The sequence below is a fragment of the Mustela lutreola genome, chromosome 7 (genome assembly GCF_030435805.1).
Source record: "Mustela lutreola isolate mMusLut2 chromosome 7, mMusLut2.pri, whole genome shotgun sequence".
In the NCBI taxonomy this organism is placed as follows: domain Eukaryota; kingdom Metazoa; phylum Chordata; class Mammalia; order Carnivora; family Mustelidae; genus Mustela; species Mustela lutreola.
The window spans coordinates 56,481,616-56,494,710 of record NC_081296.1 but is presented as its reverse complement, the minus strand read 5'-3'; the positions used below and the strand labels follow the sequence as shown (position 1 = coordinate 56,494,710).

At 40.3% G+C, this 13,095-nt stretch overlaps 2 protein-coding genes across 2 annotated transcripts in view; one reads left to right on the top strand and one right to left on the bottom strand.

The window, feature by feature from the left end:
- The window catches only part of RPGRIP1 (RPGR interacting protein 1), a 37,163-nt gene extending 32,797 nt beyond the window's left edge, over positions 1-4,366 (top strand). Inside the window, exons 14-15 of the mRNA XM_059180957.1 lie at positions 1,192-1,322; positions 4,177-4,366. Of these exons, the coding sequence (XP_059036940.1) occupies positions 1,192-1,322; positions 4,177-4,289 (244 nt within the window). The 3' untranslated portion in view covers positions 4,290-4,366. The remainder of the gene's footprint in view (positions 1-1,191; positions 1,323-4,176) is intronic.
- A 211-nt stretch (positions 4,367-4,577) lies between these two features.
- SUPT16H (SPT16 homolog, facilitates chromatin remodeling subunit) overlaps positions 4,578-13,095 on the bottom strand; it is a 39,834-nt gene continuing 31,316 nt past the window's right edge. The window contains exons 23-26 of the mRNA XM_059180956.1: positions 7,541-7,670; positions 6,773-6,902; positions 6,567-6,644; positions 4,578-5,927 (exon numbers count right to left, since the gene is read on the bottom strand). Coding sequence (XP_059036939.1) covers positions 5,782-5,927; positions 6,567-6,644; positions 6,773-6,902; positions 7,541-7,670 — 484 coding nt within the window. The 3' untranslated portion in view covers positions 4,578-5,781. The remainder of the gene's footprint in view (positions 5,928-6,566; positions 6,645-6,772; positions 6,903-7,540; positions 7,671-13,095) is intronic.

Sequence of the window (13,095 nt, the reverse complement as noted above, 5' to 3'; positions counted from 1 at the left end):
CCCTGTACCTAGAAAGGTGAAAATTGTTCAGGTAGTTAGCACTATCCCTTTGCATTGTTGTAGTTCTCAGTAAGGATACAGAAGCATCATCACAAATGGATATTACTTTGTGAGCTAAGAATGGGTCACTTTCAGAAGAATTTCTTCTTTTTAGCTTCATTCTGTTTAGCTGTGATTTTAAGTCCTATTTTTAGTCCTATTCTTGTTCACTTAGCACTATTAGCTCCCAGTACTGCTTTTAAAAAAATTAATAGGGATACAGAATGTCCAGAATAGGCAAACCCAGAGAGACAGAAAGTCAACTGGTGGTCTCCTGGAGACTAAAACACACTGTTTTTACTAAATTTACTAAAACACACTGAACTGTACACTTTAAAATGGTTAAAATGATGAATTTATGTGTGCATTTTATCTCAAAAAAAATCGAGTTTCTAGATTGTTGTATCCTTCTTCGCTGAGTTGAGTCAGGAGAATAATGAGTGCGGTGGACTCTGGGCTGCTCGTGGGCGCTGTGCCCTGCACTCTGGTGCCGTCTCCAGACATACAACTCATAGGAATACACTTTTTATATGTTTTGTAATTCTGTATTCCTTCTGTTTTCCTTTGCTCTGGCTTGATACCCAAATTTTATTTAGAAATCTAAGAACTCTTCTAATTCTCCTATAATCTTGATTTTTGTGCAACACCTTCACTGTCCATGACACATCTTTCATCAGAGTTGTAAGCTATCTTAGAAGCATCCTATATGAATAGGTTTCTTTTTTAAAGATTTTATTTATTTATTTGACAGAGAGAAGCAGCAGTTAGAAGGAGAGGGAGAAGCAGGCTCCCTGCTGATCAGGGAGGCTGATGCAGGGTCTAGATCCCAGGACTCACGGATCACGACCTGAGTGAAGGCGAACACTTAACCACTTAACCTACTGAGCCACCCAGGTACCCCTATCTGAACAGGTTTGAGACAGCTTGATCAACTCTATCATCTCGAGTCTTAGTTCCCTCTTTTCCAGACCTGTCATTCCTTTAAAATACACCAGTTCCTTCTCTTTTGCCATTACAGTTATGTAAGATGAAGGCCAGGGAAAACTGATTCAGGGAAAACACTGTATAATTTATGATTACCTTTATCATTATGTATGTATTTTAAACCTTACAGCATCAGCAGTACTGAGTTAAATGGAATTTTTCCTTTAGTTTAAAGTTTACAGTGGTAAGTGATCCTCTGGACGATGAAAAGAAAGAATGTCAAGAAGTAGGATATGCGTTTCTGGAACTGTGGCAGATCATGCAATCAGGAAGAGACGGTGTAGAGCAAGAGCTAGAGAGTGAGTAATAAACGTTCATGCTTCTCTGTTTCACTTTTTTCTAAGGGAATCAGCCTAATCACAAATTCTCTTCCGATTTTACCTTCAGTATATAATTACCACTATGAAGATGATGATACAAACTGGATTTGGATCCAAATCCAGTTTGTATATTTAATATTGAAATAACTGTAGCTGTATTTATTTCCAGATCGAACATGAGTAGTCAGTTGTATATTTTAGCCCATGTGTCTCATGACAACCAGAATACAATCTTTTATGAAAATCTCCAGTGTTTGAAATAGGGGTATTTTGAAAAGACCAATTCTTTTAATTTCAAATTTCAACATCAGAATTTCTGATTTATCGTAAGCATATAAGGTTTGTAAAGACAGCAAACACCCTCCGCTTTTTTGTTTGAAGATTGATTTATTTGACAGACGGAGATCACAGGTAGGCAGAGAGGCAGGCAGAGAGAGGAGAAGGGAATCAGGTTCCCTGCTGAGCAGAGAGCCAGATGTGGGGCTTGATCCCAGAACCCCGGAATCATGACCTGAGCCGAAAGCAGAGGCTTTAACCCACTGAGCCACCCAGGCGCCCCAACACCCTCTCGTTTTAATGTGCGACCCTTCCCCTAGTCTCTTTAACACTAACTCACCTACTCCCTCACACACCTCATGGTATTTGTTACTGAGTTTTTTGGGGTGAGGTTTTTTTTTTTAGTTACCAAATCTTAACCATCCTGCTTCAGAAAAGTTTTGACTACATCCCCACTTCCACCCCATTTCCATCTGCTACAGTGTTTCTTTACAGAAAGTTTGATCACCACCTTCTTCTTAAATCTGTTTTTAACATTGTTTGCTGCAAGACTGGCATGCTTGAAAAATATCTGCGTTTGGATGCCTTTAGGTGGGCCTGTTCTGTCCAGTCCCACTGCTCTTAACCCTGCGTGTCTGGGATTTCACATTTACCTTATCTGCAAGGCTGTAGTAGGGTCTGAAAATTAGCCACTAGACCAAAGGTTTTCAAACTGCCAGTCCTTACCAACCAAATAATGGATAGTGAAATTAAATTAGTAAGTCATGACCAGAACTGAGGGGGAAAAACTGTAGAAAATATGAGTGCTCTGCACACAGATAATTTTGTGACACTTTCTTACGTACATGTGTACAGAGTCATGATATAAAATTATAATGAGATTTGAGGGATACTTTTTAGACCAGGGGCTACAGAGTTCAAACTAGCTGGTAGGTAGATAAGATTCTTCATTTTATTCCTCTAGTACCTTACCAGCTGAGGTACTGGGCAAGTCATGTAACCTCTCTATGCAGGTTTCCTCAACTGCAAAAGGAGAATAGCGTTGCTCCCTCACAGGCTCGTCCAGAGGATTGAGGGATTGCTTAAGTGAAGGCTTGTGGGAGAGGAATATTTAGGACAGGGTTGGCTCCCTTGCACAGGGCGAGTGTGGTCTCTGTCACCTGTTTTTTAACTTGTACTCCCAAGTTCGATGCCTGTCCTCACTCCCCAGACATGCTGCACTCTTCCTGGCTTCAGCGCCCTTTGTAGAGAAGAAACATCCCCTAAAGCCTTTTCTGGTCAGGACTTCAACATTTCTAAAGCCAATGAATATGTCTCAATTATTCTGATTTTTTTAATAATCAAAAGAAAAATTTATAGTAATTTATTTTGGCTGCCCTTCCTTCCACTCAGGCTTTAATCATGTTGGCCTGATTTCAAAGACAAAACACTGCTTTCTATCCCTGAAGCTCTCTTTTCTCTTAGCACTTTCAAACTCTGCTCCTTAAAATATTTTCTGTTCTGGCTATGCCTACACTGTTCAGTTAAGATCAAGTTTTCATGGGGCGCCTGGATGGCTCAGTGGTTTAAAGTCTCTGCCTTCAGCTCAGGTCATGATCCCAGGATCCTGGGATCAAGCCTCACATGGGCTCTCTGCTCAGCAGGGGACTGCTTCCCCCCTCTCTCTGCCTGCTTCTGTGCCTACCTGTGGTCTCTGTCAAATAAATAAAATCTTTATTAAAAAACTAATGATAAAAAAAAACAACAACAAATGATCAAGTTTTCATCCAAATGTTTTATTGACTCTGTTCTTACCAATTTTCCTAACTGCCCAATCCAGTTGGTTTCCTTATTCATCCTACTTGACCTTTCTTAATCTCTAAAATTAAAGCTCATTCTCCTTTTTAAATGCCATTCTCAGGCACCTGGGTGGCTCAGTTGGTTGGATGTCTGCCTTTGGCTCGGGTCATGATTCCAGGGTTCAGAGATCAAGTCCCACATCAGGCTCCCTGAGTCTGCTTCTCCCTCTTCCCTGGGGTGCACACTCTATCAAATAAAGGAGTAACATCTTTAAGGGGAAAAAATACATACATGCATGCCATTCTCCCATTTTTACACCATTTGACTTTCCATATCACTCTATGGGGGATCCTTCTGTTTCTTCACAGGGTCTTCCACCTGGATGCTTAACAATGGAGCCACCAAAGGCACCCCGTATATATACAGAGCTTTACTGCCACTTCTTGTAGCTTTCTAAACTTGTCATGTTCTCATGTCCTGGCCTGTGCTTATGATATCTTAAAAGACTTAGCTCAGGGACTGTCTCTAGAAAGCCTTTTCTGATTCCTCCATCCTGGCTTAGGTGCCACTTCTGTGTGTTCCCAAAGTACCCAGAGTTTTCATCAGAGCACTTTGCATACTGTACTGTGCTCTCCCTTCTTTTCCGCTAGACTGTGCCCCCTGTGAGGGAATGACTTTTAGTATCACCATCCCCACACACAGCACATGGCAGTTAGGTAAGTGTTTTCTAATTGAACAGTGCTGCCACCTAACCTGTTTGCCTTTCCTCTCCCAACAGTTGTCAGCCCTGGAGATCAGGTCACCCAAATAGGAAGGCTGAAGGTGTCCCTTCAAGCTGCTGCCGCCCTCCAGGCTATTTACAAGGAGATGACAGAAGATACGTTTTCATGATGGAGCAAGTACTAGTCCATTCTAAACTTTCTGAGGGAACCATAGTAAAAAGTCTCTTATAAAGTAACTTGCTATACCATGCATTTGGTTTACTGTGCTGTCTGGTATCTCTCAACCTAATGACAAAAGCTTAGAAGGATGAAAGCCAATTTCTGTGACCCTCCCCCGACAAAGGCATTATTGTCTAACGTCTCAACACTCTCCCAAGTGAGAAGCAGGCCTGCTTTCAGGAACTGCAAAAGAATGTTCACAAAAGGGGAGTTTACAAAAACAAAACAACCACCAAAAAAAAAAAAACAAACAAACCACAGTTTATTTATCTTTTAGTTCTTCCAAAATTGAAAATATCAAGTCCTACTGCTAAGGAGAAAAATAACAAACAAACAAATAAAATCCGAAACCCCTCCCCCCCCCCTTCTCTTAAAGTCACAGAACACAGAAGGAACTGCAGTGGGACAGGTGAGTGCAGAGAACCAGGAGGGGGAGGATGGTGAGATAAACTCCCCAAATACTTAAAAAGCTGTTCAACAGAAACTGTGATAAATACACGACAATGCAAGACCAGTAAAAATAAGGAGCAGCAGTGACGAGAGGCTGTGTTGTAGACGTGGCCTCCCTTCCTCTTCTCTTTTCTCATCGGTATTCTAGGCCCCAGGCATGACCTGCCCCTTCCAGATCTCAATGTTGATTTCTCTGAGCCTCCTTCTAGGTTTCACTAGAAGTAGTACGTGAGGCACAACCATTCTTCCTCAGATACATCAGAAAAGAAACAGTGGTAATTTTGCTCCTACCATGGTACCATGGGTGAATTTGTGAGGAGGAGGAAACCGAGCCAGGGAGTGCCACTGCTTCTTAGGTCATCCAAGGCAAGGCAGCAGACACACCTCTATCTGTGTGAAGCCAAAAAGCAGGAAACTCAGACGGAGTTACCAGCTGGATCTGCCTCACTAGCTCAGGTGGTATGATTTATCACAACTTTTAGCAAATTCCAACAACCTTTTCTTGAGTACTGCAAAGATGGGACGTAGAGATGTGAGGAAGGTCATGGCAGTAGGGTAGAATGGAGGCTCGGATCTGCTGGTCAAGAACCATGGTACAGGTAGTTAGGGGTCACCTTGTACCAATGTCTTGGAAATACAGCTCTGAGACATCAGAGAATAAGATGTCAGAAGCCATCGATGTCCTGGCAGAAGGTGGCAGGAAGAGAGAGGAATGAAACGGTACTTATTAACAGTGGAAGCCTCTGCCCTTCTTCAAGAACACCTCCTCCCTCGCCATCTGGATGGGGCCACTGGCACGTGTCCTGGTGGGCCTGGAATTCCCCGAGTAGATTGGTCCACACAAATGGCCCCCTAAACCCATAAACACAAATGGCCAAACTTCAAAAGGAAAAAAAAATTAAAAAAAAAAGGAAAAATACAGTTTCTATGTCATGTAAAATTTGTAGGGGTTGGCTGCATAAAGAATGGAACTGAGGACCAAAGTTCAGAAGTTACTTCCTCTTTTTCTTGGGGGGTGCAGAGCTGTGTCTGGAACCACGGTTAGAGCCACGGCCTGAACTGTGCACAGACGCCTTCCTCTTCCGGCTCATACTTCGACTCTGTTCTTCTTCTTCCTCGTAACGACTTTCACGGTCCGCTAAATAGGAGAAAGGCATTACTAGTTAGTGACAGGTTAGCGCTGATACCCAATAGTACATGACAGTATGCACCACTACAATGTGCACTCTGCCATCAAACTTAGGTTTAATCTGTTAGTCCCTTCTTGGTTGTGTGATTTTGGGCAAGTACTTAACTTTTCTGAGCCTTGTATGATGGAAAATTATTTTATGATTAAATAAGGCAATCTATGTGAAGTACCTATCCCAATACTTGGGATCCAGTAGATAATATTTCCTTTTCACCTTTAACTTGTATCTGGTGTTTGGGTTCAGAGTAATTAAACTGGTATTACAAAAGCAGTCCCAACCCAGAGGAGGTCCAGAACATTAAACTATTACAGGACTTAGATTTGGAAACTGGATGGCCTAATTCTGGAGCCTTTCCATGGCTATCCCAGCTATGGGTCTGGGAAGAAAGCATCTGTTACAGAGTCACGCCACTTGGAAGAGTGGACGCATTCCAGAGTTTATCTGCTCCTCTGATAAGGCTGCGGCTATAACTCCACAAGAGTTTTATAGTGTTCTTTTGTTATATGTATTAGGCAAATAACATTTCAAAATACTAAAATCTGCTAAAAATTTGCACCTCAAAAATAAGCAACAAACAAAAAATTTACCTTTTCGGGCTTCTTCCTCCAGTTCATCCCAATCCTTTCCACTCTCTTCTTCACTGCCCAATGATTCCTTGGAATAGTCTAAAATAAAATTGATTAAGCATTAGTCTTTAGATAGGAATGGAATGCCAGAATTCTTTCCTCCTTTTTGAGTTTCCAAAAATGACAGCAGGTTAGAAAGCCATGAAAAATTTTTCCTATAGACTAACCTGATTCTTCAGCTTCTGATGAATAATCTTCATCACTATCCTCCTCCTCCTCTTCATAGTCATCCTCTGAAGGATTAAAAGTCTCATCCTCGATTTCAGACTCTGAATCCCCTTCCTCAGCATCACTCCCCTGGTGAGTCAGACAGTGTAATACTATTTACCGGATTTTTTTTGTTTTACATTCACTTGATTAATGAATTAATTTAACCCACTTGGCACACCAACATTATTTCTTTTTTTACATTAAAAAAAAAAAAAAAAAAAACAAACCCTGAGTGACCAAGAAACAGAAGGGCTAAATTACTGGTAAAGTGCAATTAGTCAAATATCTAATTCTATTTCTTAAATATTCACTTCACCCTTCCTTACCCAGGAAAATTAACCACAAAAATACGCTTGTAATACTGCATTATGCAGAGATGGAAGAACCACTTCTTAGAAAACAATTTTTGCAAAATGTTCTCAAGTTATACCTGAAACTGATATTATGCTATATGTTAATTATACTTCAAATTTTAAAAAAAGTTAAAATGCGCTGAAGAATTTCTTCCCAATACCAAGAAAGAATAATTTTGCAATTTCAAAGAAATCTGAGTGACTACCAATCCCTAATTTATCATCTACCTGTAAAACTACCCTGGAGAAACAACACAGGAAGACCAAGCTCCCACTCGGTCTGGTCCCTTTGGTGTTACTTACATGGCATTTCCTAGCCACCCGATGGTAATGGGCACCATGTACCAGAAAAGAAACCCCACACTCACGCACCTCACCCTCAGGCTCTAGGAAAGACCAGCCACCTTGTTCGAAGAAGCCCTCGGGGTCGTCAACAATGGTCTTCATGATCTTAGTCCAGTTGAGGGACTGTACTCCTTCTGTGTACTTTAGGTCACAGGAACTGAGAAACGGGACAGTATGAAGTCAAAATCAATTCTCTGTATTTTCTGAGAAAATACTGTGTCATCTTGTTCCTAAGCATCTCTGAATGCAGGTAACCTTTTTCTAAATATAGGATAGCTGACATTCTTTTGCACTATGCCACCAGAACAGACCTTGTAGCTGACATCTGGTCTGCTAGAACCAGCCCTCACCACAGAGCAGCATTCTAATCGAAGCAAGCTTTGTCTCTCGAACAAAGCTCATGTTTTTGTTTTCCATTTTCTCTCTTAAGCACCGACTTCCCTATCCTCCTTTAGCTTTTTCTCCTCCTCAACTATGTTTTCCCCTCTCTGACTCTTATTTGCAAGTAGTTTCAACTTATAACCATTTCTATGATTCTTTCCAGCTCTAATCACTTGCACCACTGCAGCTGAGAAACAACTGGCGCCGATCCCCCACTGCTTTCTTACGTACTGCTTATTTGGTGCAAGGTCTATTTGAAGATAGGGATAAGTTTTTTGTTTATTACCTAAAAAGTGCCTTGTATAAGACATTTAAGTGACTTTCTTTTACCTACTTCTGTTGAGAAGAGCTCAATCAATTCAAGTGGGCAGGAAGGAAGAGAAAAGGAAACCAAAGAAATGACAACAGCGAGGATCACAACAAGAAACCTTTGACACAAAACCTATCTGCGAACCACTACCATAAGTTCGTCATAGGCACTGGTATTGTATATGCTGTAATTTGTGCTTCTAGCCATGGTGGAATAAAATGGACTAGATTCACCTTTTCACTTTAAACAACTAGAAAACCAAATGAGATATGAAACAGCTTTCAGGGTGCCTGGTGGGTGGCTCAGTTGGTTAAGCTACTGCATTCAGCTCAGGTCATGATCCCAGAGTCCTGGGATGGAGCCCCTCATCGGGCTCCCAGCTCCATGGGGAGTCTGCTCCTCCCTCTGACCTTCTCCCCTCTCATGCTCTCTCTCATTCTCTCTGTCTCTCAAATAAATAAATAAAATCTTTTAAAAAAACAAACAAAAAAAGAAACAGCTTTCAAATACTGGGTGAAAAGCAGCACAGGATTATAAAGGAGGAAACATATAGGGTTCTGATTTATAACTGCCTAAGTTTTCTGTCTGGAGGCAGTTCCCAGGCTGCTATGCAGGGAAGGGGAACCCAATCAGAACTGAGAGAAGTATTTGAGGAGGCAGAGACAGCTATAATTTTGAGGCAGGAGTACTGGAGGAGAGTGATAGAAAGATTTCTAGAAATGTGAAGAGGGATCCCCTCCAATCTGTGGGTGAGAACATATCTCCACATGTATGAGAGAAAGCTACGTAGAGCTGGGCAAAGCAGCACTGGAAAGCAGTAGGCCAGATAATTCCCAGATCTCATGCTGAGCTAGAAATAGTTCCTGTTCCCACCAGCTTCAATGGAAAGACCCTATGACAAACAGTGAATCAGAGTCCTCAAAAGAGTACTGTCCCAGCAACAGGGTAAATTAGTCCTAGACAAAACGTTATTCTGAACCAGCACTGGTGACATTTGAGAACAACTTCTGAAAGACCAAGTGGTATCCAAGTCATTCAACTATACCTACAATGAAATCTAGAGAAAAAGTTAAAACCTAGCACACAAAAATGTGTAGCCACACAGTTTGGCAGTTGATCACAAAATATCAGCCAGGCAAAAAGGCAGAAGAAAAAAATCAGCCAGTGGAACAGACCCAGAAAATACAAAGATGGTGGATGTAAGTATCAGATAATGATGTTTAAAAAGTTATTATAGGGGGGTGGGGTTATGGATATTGGGGAGGGTATGTGCTTTTGGTGAGTGCTGTGAAGTGTGTAAACCTGGCGATTCACAGACCTGTACCCCTGGGGATAAAAATATATGTTTATAAAAAATAAAAAATTAAAAAAAAAAGTTATTATAAATGAAGGGAGAGAGAAACTGCTGAGAGTGAAGAAATGTGTAATTAGTCTCAGGAAAAAAAAGAGGGGGCAAAAATATTTGAAGAGTAATGGCCCCATTTGTCCTCTCTATATCTCTAGAAAAAGAAAAAAAAATGGATAAAACATTTCTAAATGTGATGAAAACCACATACCCCACGGATCTGAGAAGCCCAATGCACACTAAGCAGAATAATCATTTAAAACACAGCAAAGTACCTAATAATCAAACTGCTAAAAATCAATGATACAAATAGAAAATAAATACCCTGAGGAAAAAAGGCAATCTGTACAGAGGTACAAAGAGAGCAGACATCTGAGCAGAAGCAGGTAAGCTGGAAGACGATGGAGCACCATCTTGTAAATATTAAAAAAAAGACTCAACTTACAATTCTATATCCAGCAAAAAAACACCTTTCTACAATGAAAGGGAAATAAAGACTTTAAAGAAAAAGCTGAGAGAATCTGTCACCAGAAAACCTGTGTCTCAAATGCTAAGAAGAAGAAGGTTTATGTAGCAAAGAAAAATTAAAGCAGACAGAAGGTTGAAACCACACAATGGAGTGAAGAGCACCAGGAATGGTAAATACATGAGTAAATATTGAAGACTTTTCCCCTCATTTTATAAGTTAGGAAATAACTGCTTTGGGGCATGAGCCTGGCTCAGTCAGAAGAGCATGCAACTCTTGCTCCTGGGGTCGTGAGTTGGGAGTCCCATGTTGGGTGTAGAGATTACTAAAAAAAAAAAACAAAATAAAAACAACAACAACAAAAAATCACAAAACAAAACAAACCCAAACCAAAAAAACCCCCAAAAGACTTTAATATACAATCATAAAATTAATCCAAAAGGGAGCATAAAAAGAGGAGAAAAGCAATGAACAGAGGAGAAAAACCAAGAGCAAGAAAGCAGACTTAAACCCAACCATACTGATAGTAAATGATAAATGTAAATGGTCTCTTTTCACCAACCCAATTAAGAGTAGAATAGATTAAACAAGTAAGACCCAGATATATGTTGTCTCCAATGAAGCCACTTTGAACACAGTCAAGAGTAAAAGGACAAAAAAAAAGACACGTCATACAAACACTAACCAAAAAACTTCTAAAGCTATAAGTCCATAGTAATGAAACACTAAGTAGATTATGAAACAAGAGTTAAGCCACTGCCTTCAGCTCAGGTCATGATCCCAGAGTCCTGGGATCGAGTCCCGTATTTTTTCATGATGGAAAAAAAAAAATCAATAAAATTAAACTGCTAGGCAAACTAACAAAAGAAAGAAACAAAAATGATCAATATTAGGAATGAAAGAGAACATCTTCATAAACTGTACAAATACTAAAACTGGTAACTTAGATTAAGATGACCAGTTCACTGAAAGACACGAGAGGATTCTAAAATTTACATAAACAGTCAATGTAATATATATATTTTTAAGATCTGTCAGGAGTTGGGGGGAGGGCATGACACAAGACCAGGGGAGAGCAGCAGGCAGAGGGAGAAGTAGGTTCCCTGCTGAGTAAGGAGCCTGATGTGGAATTTGACCCCAGGACCCTGCGATCACGATACAAGCCAAAGGCAGAAACTTAACCAACTGGGCCTCCCAGGAGTCCCTAATACAGCCAATTTTGAAAAGGAATATATCTGGAAGACTTATACTACCCGATTTCAAGACTTACTATAAAGCTACAATAATTATGACGATGGTATAAGGACACACAGACGCCAATGCAACAGAACATTATCCAGAAATAAACCCTTTCCTACATGGTTGATTTCTTTTTTTTAATAAGATGCCAAGATAATTTAGTAACTAGGGGATAATCTCATCACATGTTACTAGAGTAACTGGCTGTATGTAAGCAAAGTATGAACCTCGATCCTATACTACGGTAAAAAAAATTAGCTCCAAATAGATCACAGACCTAAACAGGAGACCTGAATCTATAAAACTCTAGGAGAAAACAGAAAACATTTGACTTCGGGTTAGTCCATTAATTAGATAAGATGTAAAAAGCACAAATTACAATAGAAAGATTAGATCTAACAGGTTTTGTGAGAATTTTGCACTAATCTTTACTAGTTTCTTTAAACGACACGAGAAAATGAAGAGGCACAGAAACTACTGAAAGAAAATATATTCAAAGGGTGCCTGGGTGGCTCAGTCGGTTAAGCGGCTGACTCTTGCTTTTGGTTCAAGTCATGATCTCAGGGTCCTGGGACTGAGCCCTGTGTTAGGCTCTGAGCTCAGTGGGGAGTCTGCCTGAGGATGCTCTTTCCCTCTCCTCAGACTCACACTTTCTCTAAAATAAGTAAGTCTTAAAAAAAAAAAAGGAGAAAACATATACAAAACCTATATTTAAGAATATATATCCAGGGGCGCCTGGGTGGCTCAGTGGGTTAAGGCCTCTGCCTTCAGCTCAGGTCATGATCCCAGGAGGGATCGAGCCCTGAGTCGAGCTCTCTGCTTGGTGGTGAGCCTGCTTCCTCCTCTCTCTCTGCCTGCCTCTCTACGTACTTGTGATCTCTGTCTGTCAAATAAATAAATAAAATATTAAAAATATATATATATATATATATCCAGTCTAAAGAATTTTTAAAATTTATATTTAAAAAAAGATTTTATTTATTTGACAGAGAGAGAACGTGCCCGTGCACATGCACAAGTTGGGGGAGAAGCACAGGGAGAGGGAGAATCTTAAGCAGACTACATGCTTACTCACCACAGAGCATGACATGGCTGAATCTAATGACCCTGACTGGAACTCAAAAGAGTCGGATGCTTAGCTGAGTGAGTCACCCAGGTGTCCCTATCCAGTGTAAAGAATTCTTACAACTCCTTTTTAACATCAGCAAAAAATACTAAGTTACTTCCTCCAAGACACAGAATGACATATGAAAACATGTTCAACATCATGGGTCATCACAGAAATGCATAGAAATTGCATAGAAATGCAAATTGAAACCATAATTAGACAGCACTACACATTGAACAGCTAACATTATAAAAAGAGACAAAAGCAAGTGTTGATCAGGATGCACAGCAACAATTCTAACCTAATGCAGCCTTCTACGGGTTTTCTAGAAAGTGATTTGGTAGTTTCTTACAAAGTTATTAAGTTGAACACAGACTTAACCAAAGCATACAACCCAGCAGTGCCACACTTAGGTCATCTACCCAAGAAATGAAAACCTACGTTTACACTTTAAAGACCTTATATAATGTTTACAGCGGCTGTTCATAAGAGCCCCACATGGAAACAACTCAAATGTCTACTAAGTAAGTGGTAGTTCTGGTATGAAGTATCCGTGAAGTGGAATACTCAATAATAAAAAGGATACACTCAACAACCTTCAAAATTTCAGAATCACTGAGCTAAGTAAAGGATGCAAGATATATACTGTAGGCTTCCATTTATGTGATATTCTAGAAGAAGCCAAGTGTACAGAGATAGAAACTAGAGGTAAGATTGTGGGAAGGGGAATGAC